At 44.3% G+C, this 25,222-nt stretch overlaps 1 protein-coding gene across 1 annotated transcript in view; it reads right to left on the reverse strand.

The window, feature by feature from the left end:
• Positions 1 to 24,459, reverse strand: part of LOC126161484 (outer mitochondrial transmembrane helix translocase) — a 94,747-nt gene extending 70,288 nt beyond the window's left edge. Inside the window, exons 1-2 of the mRNA XM_049917383.1 lie at positions 24,130 to 24,459; positions 23,356 to 23,397 (exon numbers count right to left, since the gene is read on the reverse strand). Of these exons, the coding sequence (XP_049773340.1) occupies positions 23,356 to 23,397; positions 24,130 to 24,279 (192 nt within the window). The 5' untranslated portion in view covers positions 24,280 to 24,459. The remainder of the gene's footprint in view (positions 1 to 23,355; positions 23,398 to 24,129) is intronic.
• Positions 24,460 to 25,222: the final 763 nt, after the last annotated feature.

A 25,222-nucleotide genomic window follows, 5' to 3' on the forward strand; every position in this document is an offset into this window, starting at 1 on the left:
ACGAGATGGCCAACTGCAGAATGCCACGCTCTGGAACCACACTATGCATTTGTGAATAAATGGTGAGACTCGAGCCACCACACCAACTGGGCATGAATCTTAAGTTCCACACCTTGCTTACACACCTGGAACAAGAGATGGGGTGTTAGCTAGAAGGAAGGTTTTTGTCCTTACCAGGCTTAGGTATGGGTATAACTGGCTTCATGCCAGAATCCAAGGAATGTGCTGCAACATCATGTTGACAGCATCTGGCCCTGGGGTGGAGGACCGCAATGAACAGTGCATGATTTAGCTCTCTCATAGTGAAGTCTTACTGTAGCACTCAAGATTATGGGGAGACAACGGTATCGCCCAAGCCGCCGCCACTCGTTTCCGATGGACGAAGGCAGGGTGATAGTGGGAAAAGCTCGAAACTTCCACAAAATGGCTGCCCAAGGTGTTGGAGATAGCAATGGGATCCACAGTGACATTGAAACCCACTGTCAGGCCAGAAATGGGGGAATGAATCTTGGTTCCAGAGAGCTGTCTGAGGTTGGCCCACACAACAGAGGAAGGTGTGGAATTGTTGAAAGAGCTAGTGAATGAAAGCCAACTAGTTCTTTTGCTATCCCAAAGAACTACGACACTTTGCACGCATCTGTTTATAATAAATGCAGTTTTTCAGCATAGAGTGGCAGTTAAAAATGTGGCGAGCACATCTCCGTGTGTGAGTTGCATCGCGGCATGCCTCAGTCCATCAAGGAACTGTGATACGATGTGGCAAAGTGGAAGTGCGAGGAATGGAACGTTCTGCAGCAGTAAAGATAATGGTGAGGTAGTCCACCAGGTCATCAGAACCGGGTAAATCTTGTTCTGCAAAGGTCGCCAGGGAGGAGTAAAGTTGCAAGTCAGCCTTAATAAGCAGCCCTTTGGGCATGCATGTGGATGGGGTAGGAGTCAGCAGATGGAGCACACAGGGGAAAGGGACACTCGACTGTGTCAGAAAGAATGGACCACTCAAGACAATGGGCAAGCTGTGCAGTGCAAAAGGATAGGTCCAAATGCGAATAGGTGAGCGAGGAAGAAAGGAAAGTGGGTGCTCCTGTGTTAAGGTAGAAGAGCTTGAGTTGGTTAAGAAGGTCAGGCAAGAGGGCACCTCTCTGGCAGGTCCTGGGAGAACCCCAAAGGGGAAGATGCATTTAAGTTGCCGAGTAGCAAAAATGGGCGAGGTAGCTGCCCAATGAGCTGAAAGAAGTCTGCCCTGGTGACATTTGAAGATGGAGGTACATAAATGGTACAGAGGGAGAAGTCAGGTGGGGAAGGAAAAGGTGAATGGCAACAGCTTTAAGACGGGTAGCCAGGGAGATGGGTTGACTGAATGTCATCGCGTATGAGCAGCCTGACGCCCATGAGATGGGATGCCGACCTCAGGGGGAAGGTCAAAACAAATCGGTAAGTAATGTGAAAGCTCAAAGTGGTCTTGAGGGCACAATTTCATTTCCTGAAGCCAGAGTACAAAAGGATGCCGCAATGCTAGAAGCATCCATAAATCCTCTTTGTGGGACCGTAAGCTGCAAACGTTACATTGGAGGACAGTCACGAGGAGGAAGAGATGTAGGGGTATCAACTCGGCGGTCGCCAAGGGACAGCCAGCGTAGAGTCACTACTACAGGGCACAGAAACAGGAGTATCCTGCTCCGTGGGGTCCACACAAGCATCAGCATGCTTGTGCAATTGGTCTGTGGAGTCCAACACTGAAAAATGGCTGGTGGCGTGCGCCGGCAAGGCCGGCCGGGCTAAGTTATCACGTGGCGACACTGTCAAGCAGGATCTTCGAGTTGAAGGAGAAGACCGTTAATCTTTAGCGGACTTCTTCGAGCCCTTCTGGTTAGAGGAAGACTTTGGTGTTGTTTGGCTGGAGGGACAGAGGAAATCTTCTCGGGAGTACTCCTGTCCTTTCCTGCCTGCTGGTTGTGTAGTGGGTAACTTTGCCCCTTTAGCAGAGGGTTTGATGGTTTGTTGCACAGCAGGATTGAGGGGGGGCAATGCTAGCTTGACACTGGGTGACTTCACAACTTCAGAGCCAAATTTGAGGTCATATGTCTGCGTGGCTATGTCCTTCATGGAGGGAGGGGTAACAACACAACTATAGGTGCCATATGGGAGATAACAGGTTTTGCGACTAGCCAGTAACTTGCGACCTACTGGGTAAGGCACTTTTTCCTTTACCTGACTCTTTAACAGCCCACTCATCCAGACACATGGGAGAATCCCAAGAGGCGGCGGCATGGCCACCATTGCAGTTGATGTAGCAGGAAGTAGGAGGCGGACATTTGCCCTTGTGTGCATCACTGCCACAGGTTACACATTTAGCTAGGTGTTGACAAGATGTTCCAGTGTGGTTGAGACAACAACACTGGTAGCATCGCATCGGATTCGGAATGAGCGGCCAGACTGATGATTTCAAAGCCTGCTTTAATCTTTGACAGCAGCACCACACTATCAAAGGTGAGGAAAAGGGTGCAGGTGGGCACCACGGAGGAATTTACCTTTTCCATTACACAATGGACGGCAATAAAACCCTGATCAGAGAGGTAAGATACACTACTGGCCATTAAAATTGCTACACCATGAAGATGACGTGCTACAGACGCGAAATTAAACCAAGAGGAAGAAGATGCTGTATATGCAATTGATTAGCTTTTTACAGCATTCACACAAGGTTGGCGCCGGTGGTGACACCTACAACGTGCTGACATGAGGAAAGTTTCCAACCGATTTCTCATACACAAACAGCAGTTGACCGGCATTGCCTGGTGAAACGTTGTGCTGCCTCCAGTAAGGAGGAGAAATGCGTACCATCACATTTCCGACTTTGATAAAAGTCAGATTGTAACCTATCGCGATTGCGTTTTATCGTCTCGTGACATTGTTACTCGCGTTGGTCGAGATCCAATGACTGTTAGCAGAATATGGAACCAGTGGGTTCAGGAGGGTAATACAGAATGCTGTGCTGGATCCCAACGGCCTCTTATCACTAGCAGTCGAGATGACAGGCATCTTATCCGCATGGCTGTAACGGATTGTGCATCCACGTCTCTATCCCTGAGTGAACAGATGGGGACGTCTGCAAGACAACAACCATCTGCATATGAACAGTTCGACTACGTTTGCAGCAGCATGGACTATCAGCTCTGAGACCATGGCTGTGGTTACCCTTGACACTGCATCACAGAGGAGCGCCTGCGATGGTGTAGTCAACAACGAACCTGGGTGCATGAATGGCAAAACGTCATTTTTTTCCGATGAATCCAGGTTCTGTTTACAGGATCGTGATGGTCGCATTCGTGTTTGGAGGCATTGCAGTGCCTGCACATTGGAAGTGTGTATTCATCATCGCCATACTGCCGTATCACTCAGTGTGATGGTATGGGGTGCCACTGGTTAGACGTCTCAGTCACCTCTTGTTCGCATTGACGTGGACGTTGCATTTCAGATGTGTTACGACTCGTGGCTCTACCCTTCATTCGATCCCTGCGAAACCCTACATTTCAGCAGGATAATGCATGACAGAATGTTGCACGTCCTGTACGGGCCATTCTGGATACAGTTGCAAGAGCAACTGGCTCGTCACAATACGCCAGTTACTACTCTTGATGAACTGTGGTATTGTGTTGAAGCTGCATGGCCAACAGTACCTGTACACGCCATCCAAGCTCTGACTCAATGCCCAGACGTATCAAGGCTGTTATTATGGCCAGAGGTGGTTGTTCTGGATACTGATTTCTCAGGATCTATGCACCCAAATTGCGTGAAAATGTAATCACATGTCAGTTCTAGTATAATATATTTGTCCAATGAATACCCATTATCATCTGCATTATTTCTTGGTGTAGCAATTTTAATGCCCAGTAGCGTAGTATTTCAGCCTCGGTTAGACCAGCCTCGGTTAGACCGTTAAGCAGCCTGGTGTAAATTACATCACAGAAAGAATTCAAAGTTCTATGTGCCTCTACACAAACAGGGTAGCCATGGAGAAGTGAGACAGCAAGTAGTTGTGCTTCAGAATCAGAAGCCGTCTCCAAAAGCAAAGTGCCATTCCGTAAACGAGAGCAGGATTTCACAGGGCCAGCAATGGCATCTACACTCTTTCTGAATAATAAATGGATTGACGTGATACCACAAGGAAACGCAGCGCAGGGGGAAGGGTCTTTGAATCAGTAGCCTGATTACGTTTACGTTTTGTCGGCGTCGATGGAGAGGATGATTGACACATCGCGAGGAAATCCCCACGATTGCCAGCTTCTCAGGTCACACCTCCCGAACCACTGACAGAGGGACCAATCAGCAACGTCAGAAGATTACAGCTCAGGCAATCATCCCTCCCTGGACCTGGCCTGTACCAGGGGATATGTGCGAACCCTATCTGTCGACACAAGGGCTGGGAATTATGTAACCCAGCTACCTTTTATGCATCAGATGCATGGGCCGGCCTTCAGGAGCACACAGGGAGGAAGGAGGAAAAAAAGAGGGTCCTCAAACACCGAAGTGGAGGGATGAGAGGAGAAGGGAAACAAAGAAAGGAAAAGGGAGCCAAAAAGAAAGTTAAGACTGTTCGCAGGTCAGTGACAGAACATTCCCAGTAATACCTCAGACATGTTCCCCAAGGGAGGGGAAAAATAATAGCAAGAGGACAGACATACAGCACAGAAGGGAAAAGTGCTGCAAAGGCTGGGGCCATAGCCAAGCACGAACTTGCCAAGGAGTGGTGAGCCCCCTGGGGTGAACAAGATGTCTGAATGGGAGTAGGTGTCTGGAGTCTGAAAGAAAAGTAGGTGCTCCAGTGTTAAGGCAGATGAGGTTGAACTGATTAAGGTCAGCCAAGAGGGAACCTTACAGGCAGGCTATGGAAGAGTCCCGAAAGGTGATGGCATGCATTAAAGTCACCAAGCAGTAAAAAGGAGTGAGGGAGTTGACCACTGATTTGGAGGAAGTCTGCCCCAGTGACACCAAATTTGCAAAGAGAAAAGTTTAAGCAAGGAAGGAAAATGTGAAATTAAACCACTCGCAGCTGGTGTTCAGTGGGATGGTTTGACTAAACGTCATCCAAGATGAGCAGCATGATATGGAAAGCCATCCTCATGGTAGGGGGTCAAAGAGGATCAGAAAGAAATGCGAGAGATCAAAACGGTTGCGAGGATGCAATTTTCTTTTCTGGGGGCAGAAAACAAGGGGCCAATGCAATTCTTAGAACAGCTGTAATGCTGCCTTGTTGGATTGAATGCTGTGTACATTCCATTGGAGGCGAGTCATGATGGGCAAAGGGGAGGAGGGAAAAATATGAAAGATTGTCACCTCAGCAGCTGCTGATTGCCTGCCTTCAAAGACACACTGCTACAAGGCACAGAGACTGGAGCATCAGGTTCCATGATCTACAGAGGTGTGAGTTGTCCCACTGGGGGAAGCCTGCAGATTCCACAGCATAAAAACAGTTTCACTGTCAGAAATGAAGTTTAAGTGCCTTGCTTCACAGCTGGAGGAGGAGGAAGGGGATGCTACTGCAACACTGGGCGATTTGACAATTGCAGTGTTGAATTTGAGGACACAAGCCTTCGTGGTCATGTCCTTTGTGGAGAGTGGCATAGCAAAAACAGTACTGTAAGTGCCAGATGGTAAGAAGCAGGGCTTTCGACTAGCCAATAACTTGAGTGGCAGGGTAAGGAACTTTTTCCTCCACCCTGATCTCTTGGATGGTTCACTCATCAGGAAACGTGGGACATTCTCAGGATGAGGCTGCATGGTTGCCATTGCAATTGATACAGTGGAGAGGAGGAGGCGGGCAATTGCCCTCCTGGGCACCCCTACCAGAAGTAACACACTTGGCTGTGTTTCAAAAGGACATTTGAGTGTGGTTATGAAGTGTTTTTTTTCTTTTTTTCTTTTTTCTTTTTTTTTGTTATGGTTTTAGGGCGCAAAACTGCTAGGGTCATTAGCGCCCGGTCTATGACTTAGGAAACAGCAAAAAAACGAAAACGGAAACTAGCAGAAATGGAAACGAAAGTCAAAATTGGAGAAACTAAAAGCAGAAGGAAGGCTTAAAAATTCACTACAGAATGGGGTTGGTTGTCCAAAAAAACTTCAAATAACTGACGACATTTCACTAGCACGAAGGAACTCTAGAACGCGATCGGCCGATCGCGTGTCATCTGCTAAAATTGACGATATATCAGGCGACAGCTGTAGACGGGCACGTAATGGAGTAAAATAGGGGCACTCAATTAAAAGGTGTCTTACCGTCCACAACTGAGAGCAGTGGGGACAGAGTGGGAGAGGATCGCCGCTTAAAAGATGTCTATAGCTAAAAAGACAGTGCCCTATCCGGAGTCTAGTTAAAATTACCTCCTCCCGACGACGCGTTCGGGAGGAAGAGGTCCAAGTACAAGGAAGAGTTTTCACATCCCGCAATTTATTTTGGGGAAGTGTCAACCAGTGCGCGTGCCATAAATGAACAACACGACAACATAAAACGCGCCGTAGATCGGCGACGGGAATCGATGGAATAGCTGGCCGAAGAAGAGAGACTGCAGCCTTGGCTACAATATCGGCCGCTTCATTTCCGCAGATACCAACGTGTCCCGGGAGCCAGAGGAACGCCACCGAGACGCCCACCAGGTGGAGCAAGCGCAGACAGTCCTGAACCCGGTGGACCACAGGGTGCACAGGGTAAAGAGCTTGGAGACTGAGGGGAGAGCTGAGAGAATCGGAGCAGATAACGTACTGTATCCGCTGATGGCCGCGGATGTAGTGGACAGCCCGGAGAACAGCGTAAAGCTCCGCAGTATAGACCGAACACTGGTCGGGAAGCCGAAAGTGATTTGGGGTGTCACCAACAATATAGGCACTCCCTACATGAAACGATGTTTTTGAGCCATCAGTGTAAGTAAATGTGGCTTCCTTCATTTGTGCACATAGAGCAGCAAATGCCCGACGATAAACAAGTGAAGGGGTACCATCCTTGGGAAATCGACAAAGGTCACGGAGCAGGCAGATCCGGGGACGGAGCCAAGGCGGTGCTGTACCCCAAGTTGTCAAGAAGGTTTTAGGAAAGCGGAAGGAAAGAGAATGGAGCAGTTGACGGAAGCGGACTCCTGGTGCTAGTAGGGAGGAGGGGCGGCCTGCATACCCTACATCAAAGGAGGCGTCGAAAAATATGTCATGGGCTGGATTAGCAGGCATGGAAGACAGATGGCTGGCATAACAGCTCAGAAGGACTGCTCGCCAATTGGACAGCGGAGGTTCAGCAGTCTCAGCATAAAGGCTTTCCACAGGGCTGGTGTAAAAAGCTCCAGACACTAAACGTAATCCACGGTGGTGGATAGAGTCGAGACGCCGAAGAATAGACGACCGAGCAGAGGAGTAGACTATGCTTCCATAGTCTAATTTCGAGCGCACTAAGGCGCGATAGAGGCGGAGAAGGACCACTCGGTCCGCTCTCCAGGAGGTACCATTCAGGACACGAAGGGTGTTAAGCGATCGCAGACAGCGAGCCGAAAGATAGGAAACGTGGGAGGACCAGCACAGTTTTCTGTCAAACATAAGACCCAAGAATTTAGCGACGTCCGAAAACGGAAGGTTGACAGGTCCTAGATGTAATGAGGGTGGAAGAAACTCCTTACGTCGCCAATAATTAACACAAACGGTCTTACTGGGAGAGAAACGGAAGCCGGTTTCGATGCTCCAAGAGTGGAGGCGATCGAGACATCCTTGAAGACGTCGTTCAAGAAGGCTGGTCTGTTTGAGAGCTGTAGTAGATCGCAAAATCGTCCACAAAGAGGGAGCCCGAGACATCAGGAAGGAGACAATCCATAATTAGATTGATGGCAATGGCAAACAGTACAACACTCAGCACGGAGCCCTGGGGTACCCCGTTTTCTTGGGAGAAAGTACGGGAGAGAGTAGTGTTCACCCGCACCCTAAATGTGCGCTCTGCCATAAATTCGCGAAGAAAAAGGGGCAGCCGACCTCGTAAGCCCCAAGAGAACAGTGTGCGGAGGATACCTGTCCTCCAACAGGTATCGTATGCTCTCTCCAGATCAAAAAATATTGCTACTGTTTGGCGTTTCCGGAGAAAATTATTCATGATATAAGTGGAGAGAGCAACAAGATGGTCAACTGCAGAACGATGCTTTCGGAATCCGCATTGGGCAGGTGTTAGACTGCGGGATTCCAGCCACCAAGCTAAACGGTAATTCACCATACGCTCCAAAACCTTACAGACACTACTCGTGAGAGAAATGGGGCGATAGCTAGAGGGGAGATGTTTGTCCTTTCCAGGTTTCGGAATAGGAAGGACGACAGCTGCCCGCCATCGTCGGGGAAAAGTACTGTCAGTCCAAATTCGATTATAAAGGCGAAGGAGGTAACGCAGACTATGGGTTGATAAATGCAGCAACATTTGGACGTGGATACCATCCGGTCCTGGGGCAGAGGAGCGAGAAGAGAGTGCATGTTGGAGTTCCCGCATGGAGAAAACAGTATTGTAGCTTTCGCGATTTGGAGAGGAGAAAGCAAGAGGTCGCGCTTCCGCTGCACGTTTCTTCGTGAGAAACGCTGGCGGGTAATTGGAAGAGCTCGAAATCTCAGCAAAGTGCTGACCCAATGAGTTACAAATTGCGACGGGGTCCACGAATGTATCATGCGCAACAGTGAGCCCAGAGACCGGGGAGAAACTAGGCGCGCCTGAGAACCGTCGAAGCCGACTCCAAACTTCCGAGGAGGGAGTGAAGGTGTTAAATGAGCTAATAAAGAATTTCCAGCTTGCCTTCTTGCTATCGCGGATGACGCGACGGCATCGCGCACGGAACTGCTTATAGCGGATACAGTTGGCCAAAGTAGGATGGTGACGGAAAATGTGAAGAGCACGTCGCCGCTCACGTATTGCGTCACGGCATGCCTCGTTCCACCAAGGAACTGGGGGGCGCCGGGGCAATTCAGAGGTGCGTGGTATTGAACGTTCCGCAGCTGTAAGAATAACGTCGGTAATATGTGTGACCTCATCGTCGACGCTGGGAAAGCGACGGTCATCGAATGTCCCTAGAGACGAAAAGTGTCCAATCGGCTTGGGCAAACTTCCAGCGTCGCGGGCGCATATATGGCAGTTGAGGCTGCAGTCTGAGGACACATGGAAAGTGGTCACTCGAGTGTGTATCATCAAGGGCGAACCATTCGAAGCGCCGAGCTAGCGGAACAGTACCGACCGCAAGGTCCAAATGAGATAAATTTGTCGTGGAGGCGGACAAAAATGTGGGGACCCCAGTGTTGAGGCAAACTAGATCCGCTTGGTGGAAGACGTCTAGCAATATGGAGCCACGTGGACAAGGATGTGGAGATCCCCAAAGCAGGTGGTGGGCATTGAAGTCCCCAACCAGCAAATAGGGGGGTGGAAGCTGACCAAGAAGATGAAGGAGATCAGCTCGTGCCATTGGTGTGGACGATGGAATGTATACAGTACAAAGAGAGAACGTGTATCCGGAAAGGGAAAGACGGACGGCGACAGCTTGGAAGGATGTGTTTGAGGGGATTGGGTGATAATGGAGAGTATCATGGAGAAGAATCATGAGTCCTCCATGGGCTGGAGAGCCTTCAACAGAGGGGAATTCATATCGGACGGACTGAAAATGAGGGAGAACAAAGCGGTCATGGGGACGCAGCTTTGTTTCCTGAAGACAGAAGATGACCGGCGAGTAGGATCGTAAGAGGATCGACAATTCATCCCTATTGGCTCGAATGCCGTGGATATTCCAGTGGATAATGGACATGGGGTGAACAGAAAATGGAGGAATGTGACCAAAGTTGCTGTCAACTAAGACTGCCCAGAGCTAGCAACCGACAGCATGGAATGGCAGTCAGCCGAAGGCAGAAGATCCTGATCCATAGGTTGGTCAGCAGCAGCTCCTGCCACCAGCGATCGGCCGGTTGACCGGCCACCAGCAGTGCGCCTCGGCGACACAGAAGACGGCCGAGGGCGATTTCCGCCAGGTGGTGCTGTAGATGGGACACGCCTTGGCGGAGAAGGAGAGGAACTGGGTTTCTTTGTAGCCTTCTTAGAAGTATGATGTTTAGATGAAGGAGGAACCGATGGTTGGGAAGTTGCGGTACGTAAAAACTCTTCACGAGTATGCTCTTTTTTGGAAGGCTTGGTGTCTGACTTTTGGGCTCAAGATTTAGCAGAACCCGATGAAGGGTGAGCCATAGAGTGGGCAGGCGAAAGTGGTGAGGTTGAACGGGCGATCTTTGCGCTGGCCGATCTGACGACCGTAGCACTAAAGGTGAGGTCGCAAGTCTGGGTGGCCGCCTCCTTTGTTGGCTGAGGAGAAGCAAGGACAGTGCTGTATTTTCCTGTCTGAGGCACGGTGGGCTGGCGACTGGCGAATAATTTTTGAGCAGCAAAGGTCGACACCTTTTCCTTCACTCTTATTTCCTGGATGAGCTTTTCGTCCTTAAAAACGGGGCAATCTCGAGAGGAAGCAGCGTGGTCACCCATACAGTTGATGCAGCGAGGGGATGGAGGTGGGCAAGCACCCTCATGGGCATCCTTGCCACACGTAACGCATTTGGCCGGATTGGAACAGGACTGGCTGGTGTGATTGAACTGCTGACACCGATAGCAACGCGTAGGGTTTGGGACATAAGGGCGAACGGAAATTATCTCATAGCCTGCTTTGATTTTCGATGGGAGTTGAACTTAGTCAAATGTCAAGAAGACAGTGCGGGTTGGAATGATGTTCGTGTCAACCCTTTTCATAACTCTATGAACAGCCGTTACGCCCTGGTCAGACAGGTAGTGCTGAATTTCTTCGTCAGACAATCCATCGAGGGAGCGTGTATAAACGACCCCACGCGAGGAATTTAAGGTACGGTGCGGTTCCACCCGGACAGGGAAGGTGTGGAGCAGAGAAGTACGCAGCAATTTTTGTGCCTGGAGGGCACTGACTGTTTCTAACAACAGGGTGCCATTCCGTAATCTGGAACAAGACTTTACAGGACCTGCAATTGCGTCGACACCTTTCTGAATAATGAAAGGATTGACTGTGGAGAAGTCGTGACCTTCGTCAGACCGAGAAACAACAAGGAACTGTGGCAACGATGGAAGAACTGTCTGTGGCTGAGACTCAGTAAACTTACGTTTGTGAGCAGACATAGTGGAAGGTGAGGGAACCATTGCGGAAGAATCCCCATGATTACCAGCGTGTCCAATGGCGCGCTCCTCCCTTGTGGGGGCCCCCACTGAGGGCACTCCCGCCTTAGGTGATTGTTCACACCTCAGGTCACACCTCCCGACAAACGGACGGAGGGACCAATCGGCACTTTCGGAAGGTATCAGCTCAGGTAATCACCCCTCCCTGGGCCTGGCCGTTAGCAGGGGGTACGTACGTGTCCTACCTGTATACCCGGGGCGGGGAATTACACGTTACCCCGTCACCGGCTACGCATGGAAGTGTGTGGGTCGGCCTTCAGACACGCACAGGGAGGAAAAAAGAGAAAGGGAAAAGAAAGAAGAGGGGTCTCAAACGCCGCAGCGGAGAAAAGTGCAGAGAGAAGCGGGAAGGAAAAGAGAAGGACAGAGGAAGGACGAAGACTTGCAAGTATAGAAAGCAAGAAAGTTGTAACAGTTTAGAGCGCCCATCTCCGGACGTAGGCACAAACCATACTCCCAGATGGGGAGAAAGGGAAGCAAAGAGCCAGAGGTGAGGGGAGGAGGGGCGAAGATGCGGGATGGGGAAGGATGCGGAAAGGGAAGGTATGCAGCCCGGAAAGGAAGGAAGGCCACATTAGCTCGGGGTCCTGTGCTCGCTACGCACGTATCCACGAAAGAGTTGTGGACCCCCTGGAGGGGGGTTATGAAGTTGACACCGGTAATAGCACATCAGGTATGGAATGTACAGGTTAACTGTGATGTGTTCATAGCCTGCTTTTATCTTTGATGGAAGCACTACTCTCAAACATGAGGAAAATAGTGTGTGGGCACAAGTTGCATCAACTTTTTTCGTCACCCGATGGACTGCAGTGATGCCCTGATCAGGGACGGAAGTTTGGATTTCTCCCTCAGTCAGATCAAGCAGCCTAGTGTAAATAACTCCACACGAAGAATTCAGCATTTGATGGGCCTCGACACGAACAAAATAGCCATAGAGGAGTAAAGCTACAAGCAGTTGGTCGGTTTGAATATCGCAATTGGTCTCCAAAAGCAACGTGCCATTACATAAATGAGAGCAGGATTTTACATGGCCTGCAATTGCATGAACACTCTTCTGAATAATAAACGGATTAACCATAGCAAGGACTGACTGCCTTCAGTACATGGTACCACAAGGAACTGAGGTGCAGTTCTGAGATTCCTGGAATCTTTATCCTCATTCCAGTTACATTCAGCCTGAGGTAGTGATAGGCTTACTAAAAAAAATTCACAACTGCCAGTGTCACATACCTTAGGCGATTGTTCATGCCTCAGGTCAAACCTCCCAAACTTCTGACAGCGGGATCAAATGTCAATTTGAGACTGTCACAGCTCAGTGGAAGTGGCCCATTGGGCTCATGTGAAAAAATAAATATCACACATTATCTTGAAATAACATTACCCAACCACCTGTTACACGTCAAACTCGTGTACCAGCCTTCAATAGAAAACAGGGAGGATGAGGAAAAGAACACCAAGCAGAGGATGAATAGATATGAGACAGAGCAAAGAAACAGTGGAAGTACCTTTCTGATGTCAGGCTACTGGAACTTTAGAACACATTCAAAAAATATCCCAGACATGTTCCCAAGGGAGGGGAAGAAGAACAGCAGGAGGATAGACATGCAGCACAGAAAACATGCTGCAAAGGCTGGGGCCCCATGGTAGCCAAGCACGAACTCACCCTGCAGGAGAGTACAGTCTGATGTCAGAGAGAAAATTAGTACGTATTTGTATGTTTCTACTTGTGGATCATTAAAATAACACAAGGGACTGACACTAGGACTGCAGTGACAGCTAGTTATTGTTTTTTCTACCCTGCAGTGTTTCACACCAAGCTGAACCTGCGTGAACTCTGGAGGTTTGCAATTGCAGCACTGGCACCACTCAGTAACTCTCATTTACTTAGGAATGTAGATGTCACTATGCCATTTCAAAAACCTTTTGGTGCTTTTAGCTATATTTCATTTACAATAATGATTGATCAAAAGACATCCAACATTAGCGGAAAAGAAAAGAGCCACGCGGAAAAGAAAAGAGCCACGCGGAAAAGAAAAGAGTCATGTGAAAAGAAAAAAAGGCGTTTTCCTTTTTCAAATGAAAATTAAAGGTTTCTCCACGGTCCACCATTACTTTTCTGCCCGAGAAAGTCTTCCAATTTAAGCCAATTTTTCTTAACACAATGGAAAGATCTGTTGCACTGCCAGTAAATAAACCACTTTCCAACAGTCAAATAAGTGTTTACGTTTAAGGTATTGTTTTCTACAGTAATATGCTTAATATATGCCACGTGTTGTCTCCTTTACAGGTGAACCACTCTTTCCGAAAATTCTCCCAATAAACTGAAGTTGACCATTCACCTTCCCTACCAGTTCTCACATGCTCATTCCATTTCACACTGCTTTGCAACATTATGCACAGAAATTTAAGCAACTTGACTGTCAAGCAGGACACTGGTAATACTGTATTCATACATTACAAGTTTGTTCTTCCTACTCATCCGCATAGCTTACATTTTTCCCACGTTTAGAGCCATTCATCACACCAACTTTTATCTTTCTACAGTAACAACTCTTGACACCTTACTTTACACCACAGCATCATCAGCAACACATTCGCAGATTGCTGCCCACCAAGTCCACCAAATCATTTATTTATATAAAGGGTGATTCACGAAGATATGCAAATATGTTAATATGTTATTCTACAAGTAAATCTGAAGAATAATGTTCATATAAACATAGGTCCACATATGTTAAGTTACAGAGTTATGGCTAATAAAAGATTTTGCCTGAAATTTATTAACTTCGCTAATATGAAGCCATCATAAAACTGCACGAGGTTAAAGAAAAGGACAATTTCCATTTATTTTGTTGTTATTGGTGTGATGAATCTAATAAAACATGTCCCAGATGTGTATTTCTAGTAGTAACTAAACATTTGCAGATGCTTTCTGTAAATCTAGTTATATAAACGACACCTGTCCCCTTCACCCACAGTTTGCATTATATCAAATGAAGAAAGGGCAACCCGAGTTTCACACTTGCAATGATTTCTAAAGCCACGCTGATTCATGGACATAACCTTTGCCATCTCAAGAACGTTTATTATATTTGAAATGAGAATATTTTCAAGTATTCTACAGTAAACCAAAGTTAGGGATGTTGGTCTAATTTTGCAGGTCTATTCTTTAACCCTTCTCATATACTGGAGTCACTTGCACCTTTTCCAGTCACTTGGGACTTTGTGCTGGGCAAGAGATTCATGATAAATATAAGCTAGATTAGGGGTCAATGCGGTAGAGTACATTTTGTAAAACCAAACTGGGATTTCCTCTGGACCTGGTTATTTGCTTTCAAATCTTTCAGTTGTTACTCTAAGCAAGAGATGCTTATTACTGTGTCGTCCATATGGGAGTATCTGATGGTCAAATGATGGTATATCTGTGCAATTTCCCTGTGTGAATGTTTTCTTGAATGTGAAATTTAAAAATTCGGCTTTTTTTTGCTAGCTTCAACTGCCATAACAGACTAGTCAACAATACTGAATGGAAGCCTTGGGCCCACTTTTACATATAACCAGAATTTTCTTGGGCTCTCTGATCTTTTGCTAAGGGGCAACAATGATAGTAGTTGTGTGCTTTGTGCATAGATCTTTTCATGGACCTTTGCTTGTTATTTGCACATTCACTTTTGTACCAAGAATGCAACAGCCTCTGCTTCCTTAGCATTTTCCAAGTCTCATTATTAAACCTTAGTGGGTCTTTTCCATCCTTAATCCACTTACTAGGCACATAATTCCTGTAGATCCATGTTACTGGAACCAAGTGATGTCAGTTCACTGTCTAGGTGAGATGCTAACAACTGCGTATCTGCTCTATATAGCAGAAACACTCTCCCACCCTTCTTGACTGATTTATAAGCTTTCATAATTATTGTTGCTATTGTAACATGATCACTAATCCCCATTTATATACGGACATTGTTGATAAGGTCCAGCTTATCTGTACCTACAAAGTCTAAGATATTTCCACTGCATGTGGGCTGCCAAGCTAGTTGCTCACAACAGTTGAGAGAAAAAGTGCTCAGCAGTATTTCACATGACTGACTGTACCCCCACAATGAATCCATAGACATACCGTATTTACTCGAATCTAAGCCGCACTTTTTTACCGGTTTTTGTAATCCAAAAAACCGCCTGCGGCTTAGAATCGAGTGCAAAGTAAGCGGAAGTTCTGAAAAATGTTGGTAGGTGCCGCCACAACTAACTTCTGCCGTCGAATATATGTAGCGATTCACATGCATGCTTTTCAGGCACAAAGATAAATACTGGCGCCAAAACCTCTGCGTCAGTAAATAAATAAAAAAAAAAAAACGATGGAAGACGAAATTTTTTCTCCGCCCCGAGTTTCGACCACTGCATTTTCATACATTATCCAACGAAGTAAATACAAATTCCGTATTGTTAGTCTTCGAATGTAGCAACATTTCAATGTACTGTACTACGAAAATCCGACTGGCAAGACTGTTTGGGATGTTTGTCAATATGGCCAACTCTACGTTCTGAATTTTTTCTACCTATGAGAAGAGATGGTTACTAATAGGAACTTTTATGAATTGTGAATCACATGCAGTATTCTCTTCACCATAAGAATAATACATATATAAACATTTTGCCATGTATTCTTTCGTGTTTGCTGCTATCTCATTTAAATCCTGTCCGCTTAATAAACTACGAAACTAGAGTGAGACAACAGCAAACGCCGAAGAATATACATATCATTTCATGTTTATATTCGTATTATTCTTATGCCTAATAGTGATAGTCAGAAATGAAGCACATCAATTGACTAGGTTTTTAAATCTAAGATGACTAATTTCTGTGCAGAATGTTATGTACTAAAGAGACGCCTGCAAAGATTTTCAAACAGAAAAATTTTCGCTAAACTCTCGTTCAGAACATCTATCATACACAGTCTATTATTTGGTTCTTGTTGATCGTCAAAGAAAGCAGCAGTGTTAGTAACAACAAATAGCAGTCTCTTGCCATTGTTTCGCTAATGAGACGATTTCTCTCTTTTTCTTTTTTTAATTGTAAGCGGCGGTAGTGCGCACAAAAGCAAGCCACGCCGCGAGCGGCGACAGGCCGTAAACACTGATTATCAGAATGCGACAAACAGTGCATGACACAGTACAGTAATGCATTTTCAGCTTAGAGTGACGTAAACACCTATAACAAAGAGAACGGCACTTATAAGATCAAAGAAAAATAAGCAATCAATCCAAACCAGACGAAGCACCTGAAAAAGGAAGGGTACCCGTATAATTATGGACGGAGTGCCTGACGCATAGCTATGGCTACCTGGTAAAGCCTAACTGCTTGGCTTACTACGCGAACCAAACTACTGTAGCTGTATCGTCATTCATTCGACCTAAATTGTGTCTCATATTACAATGGACCAACTTTGTTTCGATTTGGAGGTGCGGCCTAAAACTTTACTCTCCCCTTGAATTTCGAGTCTCATATTTCAGGTGCGGCTTAGATTCGGGAAATTTTTTTTTCTTTGATTTCGAGTCTTATTTTTCAGGTGCGGCTTAGATTCGAGTAAATACGGTACCAGTCCATACTCTGTAGGTTAAAGCCACCTCCGACTACTACTGAATGATCCAAGTATTTACACATTACTGATTAGACTTCCTTTGAATGACTAAAATTGTCACAGGGGAATCAGGTGGCTGGTAAGAGAACTTTGTCACATTCAACTTCAATATTTTTGTCAACTGTAATGAACACTCCCCTCCTTTGTCCTCTAATCCATCCTTCCGATGTAATGTTCTATGGCTTGCTAAATAACTCAGCATTATACTTCAGGTTTCAGCCAGCTCTCAGTCCCAAGAATAATTTCAGTGCACAAACTTTCCTGGAGGGCAGTAAATTCAGAAACTTTATCACGAATATTTCCAACACTTTACTGACAAATTCTGACAGTTGATGTGTCTTAATTTGAACACTGACTACCCTTTGTGTTTATCGACTGGCAAGTGCTCATCAGAGCACCCCAAACTAATGCATAGCCTAGAAAACCCTCATGTGCATTCCACAAGTACTCTGCTACCTGAGTGGCTGCTTTCTTTGTGTAGTGCACCCCTGACCTATTAAGGGGAGTCCTTGCAAATAGTATTGGCACACACCGAAATACTGATATCCAGAAAAGCCACCTAAATAGAACTCCTGAAACACTAGGGTGTTCCCATACACAGTTCCAAAATCACATTACTTGACTGGTTGCAGCACACATGCAAAGCTGTCATGCTCAGTCCACAGCAACTATCAGGGATCTTCTTACAATTGGCCAACTATAGATACTGAGCCGTGGCAGCTCATATCGATAGTGCCACTCTGGAGGTTTATCTTTCCTGCCACGGTCAGGGCGGTAAGCAGTGCCCTCTGGGGCCTACGAGAGGAGTAACGAGGTGAGGTCCAGTGGGGTGTGTGCTCCAGGACGTGGTGGAAGACGGTTGTCAGGTTGACGCAGCGAGTGTGGGACCGGACCTATCGCAAGGAGATATACAAGTTGGCTCCGAACGGAAGACGCCGTAGCAAGCAGCGGGCGTCCCGTAATTTGTGTGAAGGAGTAATGATTTTTGCATTGGATGTCCCAGTGGTTCCCGAGAGTTGCGGTGGCTGCTTTCAGAGAAGAGAATTGGTAAGATCTTGTGTCTACACTCTTTTCTATACAATGTTGCTGCCTGACATTATAAACGGGTGAAAATCAGGTGCTTGTATTGACTATACGGGAACTGGTGATGTAAAATTACATTTGTGATTGAGTCTCACTTGTACTGTGACAATTTAGAGGCGAAAATTGTGGTGGTTTCATTAGGTCTGGTTCTTTGCTGTGCAACTAAGGGAGTCAGTTATTTGGGGTAACTGAGGGAGCACCATTATGTTGGTCTAAGTGATACATTCTCCACATTTTGTCTAGGCCTATGGCTTTGCAAATCGAAATCGTGGGGGTGTACACGTTGAGTAATTTGCTATTGTATTGATGGTTATGGTGTAAAGACTTCTCTGGTGTGTTAAATCACGCTCTGATTTGTAGCCAATCTAAGCATAAGTTACCATTGCTACTTGTTTATGTGCTACTGTTCTTATGATGGGCATTGTCTTTTGACTGTGGGTGTGCTCACGTTTAAAAATTAAATTATGGCTACTATTTATAAGGATCGTCTAGTAAGGAAATTGCTTAAGCTTTTATCATATGCTGGTCTGTTTGCCTACCACATTGGCTTTCTATGCAGTAACTGAAGGAATGTTTATTGTGGCTCAAGATTGTAGGCCGACTAGTATTTGAACTGGTGTTGAGGTTAAGGGCGAGATCAGCATCCTGCAAACCCGCACACTGCGTGATTAAATGTTCCGCTATTGGGGAGCCAGCTCTCTGTTCTTGGATTTTGTAAGGATACGTGATGAGTGCATCGCTGTAGTTTTTCGCATGCTAAATTGCAGGGTGTCTGTGCCGTCCTAGGGCTAGACTTGTGATGTATGTTGAAAGGGAATTAACTGTACCAAACTTAAGACAGCTTTAGTTTTAGGTCTGCACATGGAATGATATTTTGTCGATTGCAGTCCATCTGAAATGTGCTGCTTAAAACTTGGGACTGCAGCTCTCTGATGTTATATATTACTGTTTAATCTTAAATGTCTTGGATGTAATATGGTTGTTGAGGATTATGTAATTAATTTATGGTTCCTTAAAGGAAGTATTTCGTTTTAAAATATGTGCTCGGTCAGAGCCTATTTAAATATGATTTTAACTCATCATTCAAATTTCCTAGTCTTGCTTTCTTAAAAGGCTTTCAGTTAAATGATTGCTATTTGCCTGTTTAAATGTTTGAGTGACTTAAAGGAAAAGATTATTATTTTGTAATTTGTACTGATTGTTCCTTCTGGGTACTACCTGACTTGTGTGTTCAATAAATGAGTGTCTAGTCAATGGTGATGCACTGTTCTATTGCTAGCCTACCCCTTCCACTCCACAGCCTGTTGAGCTGCTTTGTGTCAAAATTGTGTTCAGAACACCCCTCTGACCTGACACCTCAGATACTGAGTAACTCTTTTCAATTTTTCTAGTAATATATAACAATAACTGCAAATTTAGGCATACAATTACAATCTGAATGGTGTCGCAGTTTGTCACTAGAGTATGCGAGTAGTAGCACCTGGGCATGGTGTGCCAAAAGCCACATTCAGCAACACTGCAATCTGGCCACATGAACTGTCAGTACCAATTATTTGTCTTTATGATTATAAAGATGTTTTCCATTGAGCTGAAAGAGGTAAAAAGGCACTGAAGTGGCACTGGTAGATATGAAGATTTGACTATGACTGTGGCTGTGGCTCTGTGCTAATGAACCTAATATGTACTGTATTTTGTGCTCTTTGCATATTTTGCTATTTCTACAGGAAATCTGCCAGTTTCCTGAATGCATCAGCAAGGAATGCATCGGCAACCAGTTGACACTATGTTAATGTTGGATGACAGCTTAGGAATGATATATACACCTGGAGATCAGATAATGGGAATAAACTGATTGATAGCTACTTAACCCATCAGAATGAGCTGTCACACTTCTGTTCACAGTCAGCACGCACTGCTATTTCAAGTGCCATGTGGAGACAACACTTACAGCTGGTAATTTAACAACTATTTGATTTCACTGTTTCTCTGTATAGTACTTTGTGACTGTCAAACCAGTTGCAAAAGTGCACATAGGAGTGTGCAAACTTTCCAACCCAACACTGCATGCTAACAGATAGCATATGAATGTATCCAGAACAAACTCCCATCTGTTTCCACTCTATTCATATTGTGTGCACTGATAAGTGCAGGAGGAAGAGGACCCAGATAACAGTGTGGACCCACCTAACTTAGAAGACTGCAATGAGAAAGAACAACATGGCAGCAGCAACAGGTAGCATTTCAGCAGAAATTTCTAGCAGGTTGGCTCTGAACTGGAAAGGAGTAGCACGAAACTGGTTAATCCAACATGGGAAGAAGAAGAAATGCCTCAAACATGGAAAGAGGGAATTAGATGCACTATATATACAAAAGACGACCCAATGGAATGCAGTAATTACAGACTGATCACACTGTTTAATCTGGGAGATAAAATCCTCTCTAACATATTGCACGACTGACCACCTACAACAATACAGAGGGAAACAGTTGTACGAATGTCTGCCATCAACCAGATATTTACTTCAAAGCAAAGTCTAGAAAAAAGGAATATGGGATCAGAACATATCTTTTTATTGATTTTAAAGCAGCATATAACAGCAAAGAGCGAGGGCAACTGTCAAGCTTTAAGTCGATTGGGCAGTACAAAAAACTGCTAAGGATAGTAATAATGACAAAGACAAATGCAATGTAGCATTAAAATTAATGAATGTTGTCAGTACCATGGAAATTAAAAGCAAGATGATGCACTGGCATGCCCACTATTCAATGCCATCTTGGAGAAGACGAGAAAAGAAAAATATCTTTAACAGGAGAAGATTTTTCTTACATCTGTGCCGATACTGGCCTATGCAGCCGACACTGACAATAGCAAGAACTCTGAAGGCAATCAAAGGGACATTCACCCTAACAGGCCAGCAGGAATGTAGGACTAAATATTTAAACAAGCAGAAAACAATACCTAGCTGCTGGGAAAGCACACAGGAAGAACACGAATGCAAAAAAAGACAATGGTTAGTTATCCATTTGAAGGTAATTCCAAGTACCTGGGTTTGACGGTAACCAGTCATATCTCCTATAAAATAAAGTAGGGACTAATTGCAGCCAATAAAGCTTATTTCACCTTAACGAAGCTTCTCTCCTGACTAGAATCACAAAACTAACCACCTATAAAACTGATCAGCACAGTGGTTACAGACACCTCTAAAACCTAGGCTCTGACAAGCAAAGGATGTTGAATAACTTGATGCATTCAAGAGGGGGATACTCAGGAGAATCATCAGCCCAATTTGCAAAAGGGAAAGTTTGAGGACAATAACCTCCACAACCACGAGTTGTATGCCATCTACAAAGATCAGCCCGTTAGAAGAAATGTGAAGTCATCTAGACTGAAATGGGCTGCACACATGAATGATATGGAAATACCAAACAAGATTTTTCCAGTGAATCCTGGTGGACAGAGAGAGCATGATCACCCAAAAACTAGACTGGAGGACAGAGTCATAGAACACCTTTAGAAGATGTGCTAAAGGAATTGGAAAATTCTAACAAGGGGCCAGAATAAATGGAAGGAGATAGTTGAAGGGCCCAAGACTCTCGAGATGCAGAGCAGCAGAAAAGAAACATATCACTGCCTCTCCCTTACTCAACTGTCAAATACTTTGGGTCATTATTAAAGGCCAACTTATTTGAATTAAACAATATTAACTTCTCTGGTATTCAGAAACTTTCTTAAGCACTATTACCCAGTTTAGGATTGAAACTGAAGGAGTTGACCATTATAATTCCAAATTTACCTCAGACAATATTAATGACAAAACAATACTGTGTGCAGCAGCATAACTGATGCGTCATTGCTGCACTGTGTTTGGTTTAAAATAACTAATCAAGCAGTTCCTGGTCATCAAGGCATTATCTACAACTCTTTCAAACAAACACTTCACAGTTAAAGGTAAGTACTTTGTATGAGATATACGCAGCAGTATAGTAAATTTTAAGTGTGCTGGAGGCCAATAACCTCCACAACACTGCTGATCCCCTTATCCACAGTGGACCTTTTCTCTTCTCCCTGTTCACCCTTCCAATAGGATTCGGGAACAAATTTACAGACTAGTTGAAGCTGTTACTACATTCCACAAACTACAGAAATTTGAAATTAGTTCGTTCTTCAGTATTAATTTCAATCAACAACTTTCATGAAGTTCAGAAGGGTACAGTTGGGTGTTTCATTATACGTGACTCCTGGGGAAAAAATATTGCAAACAAAACTGGGAGCAGTATGTGATTACATGTGACTTACGATGTTTAGCCGACATGATTATGGTTTTAGGTAAAGATATTGCAGGGTCATCAATTACTAAATGTAAACATGGTCTGTAGTAGGCTGTAACAAGATTTTTGTTTAATTGTGCAATTAGCTAATTTCGACTGCTTGTCACTGTCAAGCACTTGTAAAACCAACTTGGAAAAGCACTAAATTGTCTGCATGCATCGTATTTATAACACTTCACACACATCACGTAAAGTGTTATAATGTGATACATGCGTAGAATGGAGTGCTTTTCGAAGTGGGTTTTACACGTTCCTGACAATGACAAGTAGCTGAAATTAGCTAATTGCATGATTAAATAACACATTACAGCCTACTACAGACCATGTTTACATTTAATAAGGATCTGGAGGCTGTGGATTCCCACAAATACAAAATTTTAAATAAGGGTGAGGATAAAATCAATTTACAAGTACAAAAATGTCTGAATTCAAATAGGAACAACACACTAATACATTCACTTAAATACAGAGCTAAATAAGACCACCAAAACAACAGACACCAATAAAAACAAACTGTTGCTGTAAGCTATGAAAACATAAAAGCAAAACAAACATTTAAAAGGAGACCACATTATAGATATACTATTACTGCAGAATAGTTTATGACAACAGCTATACCAGAATCAAGTGAGTGGCAGCTACTTGTTTACAGAACAGCTACTGTAACAACCAGAGCACAAGTTTGGTCACAACTTCTGCTCTGTCCACAATTTTCACCCCACTTCACTACCTCACCTTTAATTACCAGTCCACTGCAGGCAACAATTACTGCAGTCTAACAGTTGTGATTCCATCTAGGAATGTATGTGCCTTTTTTGTTTTCCTTGCACTAAATCTATGAACCTAACCACAAAATTGCTTAGAAAGGAGAGAGGACACTACTGTGATGTGAACATGATACTTTATGTTAACTGGGAAGATATAAATACAATGTGGAACTGCATGGATGCTGCTAACACAGCACACCACCTGCAGGTAACTGAACAGAAAATGTTCTCTCTACCACGATCAGCTGCCAATCACTTCATTCTATTCCAGGAATAGCAGCAAACTTACAGGTTCTACCCACCTCATTCCCTGTTATTCCAAGTCGTCGAAGATGTTCCAAAGCCTAAGAGGAAAAAAAATATCAAACTATGAGTCAGGAGTAAATTTACTGAAGTAACAAAAAGAAGCAATCACATACCATTCACAGCAAGAAGATAAAAAGGAATTCATAATCAATGCTCAGCTAAATTTTTGTACACAATTACACAATACTATTATTTGTATCAAATCAACATTGTGAAGCTCCTGCTTTTAATAAACTGAAATATAAAACCACGTACAATGTTTAATAGAAGTAGTTACCCCCCACCATTAAACCATTCCACACAGAGTCAACCTTTATAAACCAGAAAATGTCAAATAGTGACAAAATTTATACAACACTAGTCTTTAAATCAATATGTAATAAGTAGCGAATTAGCCAAAATTGTATTTAAAATAAAGAGACTAAAGTACAGAAAAATCTGAGAAAATTTCTGTCAGTAACCTTAATATGGCAGCTTTTCGAACGTTAATGTCTCTTCAACAGAAACACGAGGGTCTTTCAATTTCGTTACATTCTATAAGCAAACATATGCTGGTTACCATGATGTGAGTACCTAATGGCTGTGGTACAGTAACAACCAAACAAATTACTTTCTCCTGAAAATGCATACTGTCCCCCTCTCTTTTCCGAACACACACTACATTAATTATTAAAACTGCTCTTATCACACATACTCGTTCTGAAATTACAATCAATCCAAATTCGTGCGCGTATATTTACAAAAGAAATTACGCTAGCTTTGGTACTTGCCCGCTTTTTGGCGTTCTTCTTCTGATTATTGGTTGGATCCATCTGATTGATCATCCACCTTACGCTATAGTAAGTAACAGCCCCAAATAGTGTCAGTCTGACTATTAAGCTAATCATTTCAAATCGTAGCATCGCGTGTGACTCGCTCATCTTAAATAAGTGACAGTTTGGCGGCGACGGAAGTTAAAGAATTGCCCAATCAAAATTACTACCAACACATTGGAGTATGCTACTACCCAATTTTACACTTCCCTTGATAGCTTGAACAGCAATAATCAAAGGAACGGGGAAAATCCAAAACTTTGTCAACGATGTGCACACAAATCAAAGATACCAACCAACACGTGAACCAGAGATGTGACACAAAGTCACAGTTCCAGTCAGTTAAGTCAGAAATTTTGTTACTGCAAGAGACGCTAGTAAATACATTTCTGTTTGTGCCAGTGCATCAATGAAGATTTAACAGATGTTCATACAAAATAATGGGGATTCAACTTAGTAAATATAAGTTATGGTAAAAAGAAGAGATAATAAGGAGTGCATGAAGACCAATTCACACTAGCCGTCAATTCACGCCGGTTCACGTCACGTCAAAACATCCACAATGCATTTCAACTGGCAGCATTCACACAGGTTGTCAACGAACCGCCACGTTACGTCATGTGATATAATCAGTGATCTCCATACTAGTATTGAGATCACTGGATACAATGATTTCTCGGGGAGAAAATTATGATCGCGGCGCCGTCCGCTAACATCGGAAGTTCACCTATTTTCGCCACTTCACATTATAGCAGTGGATTCTGTGTTTTTACAGCTTCTTAATACTTATTCTATCACTGTGCTTTGTTTCGTGGCAAATTGCAAACGTTGCAAGTGTTCCATGACGACTTGGATATTTTTTATGTCCAAACCTAAGTACAAATATAGTCTTAAGTAAAAAATGTGCTATACTGTGGTCACAGAAACCTTGCTAAAGTTTACCATAAGACTTTTCTTCTCACATACTTTGACTGTATACCAGTATGAGGAAGAGCAGCAGATGTATACATTCAGAGAATCTTAAAACTTAAAAAAGCCGCCTGATACATAG

This window comes from Schistocerca cancellata, chromosome 2 (assembly GCF_023864275.1).
Source record: "Schistocerca cancellata isolate TAMUIC-IGC-003103 chromosome 2, iqSchCanc2.1, whole genome shotgun sequence".
Classification (NCBI taxonomy): Eukaryota; Metazoa; Arthropoda; class Insecta; order Orthoptera; family Acrididae; genus Schistocerca; species Schistocerca cancellata.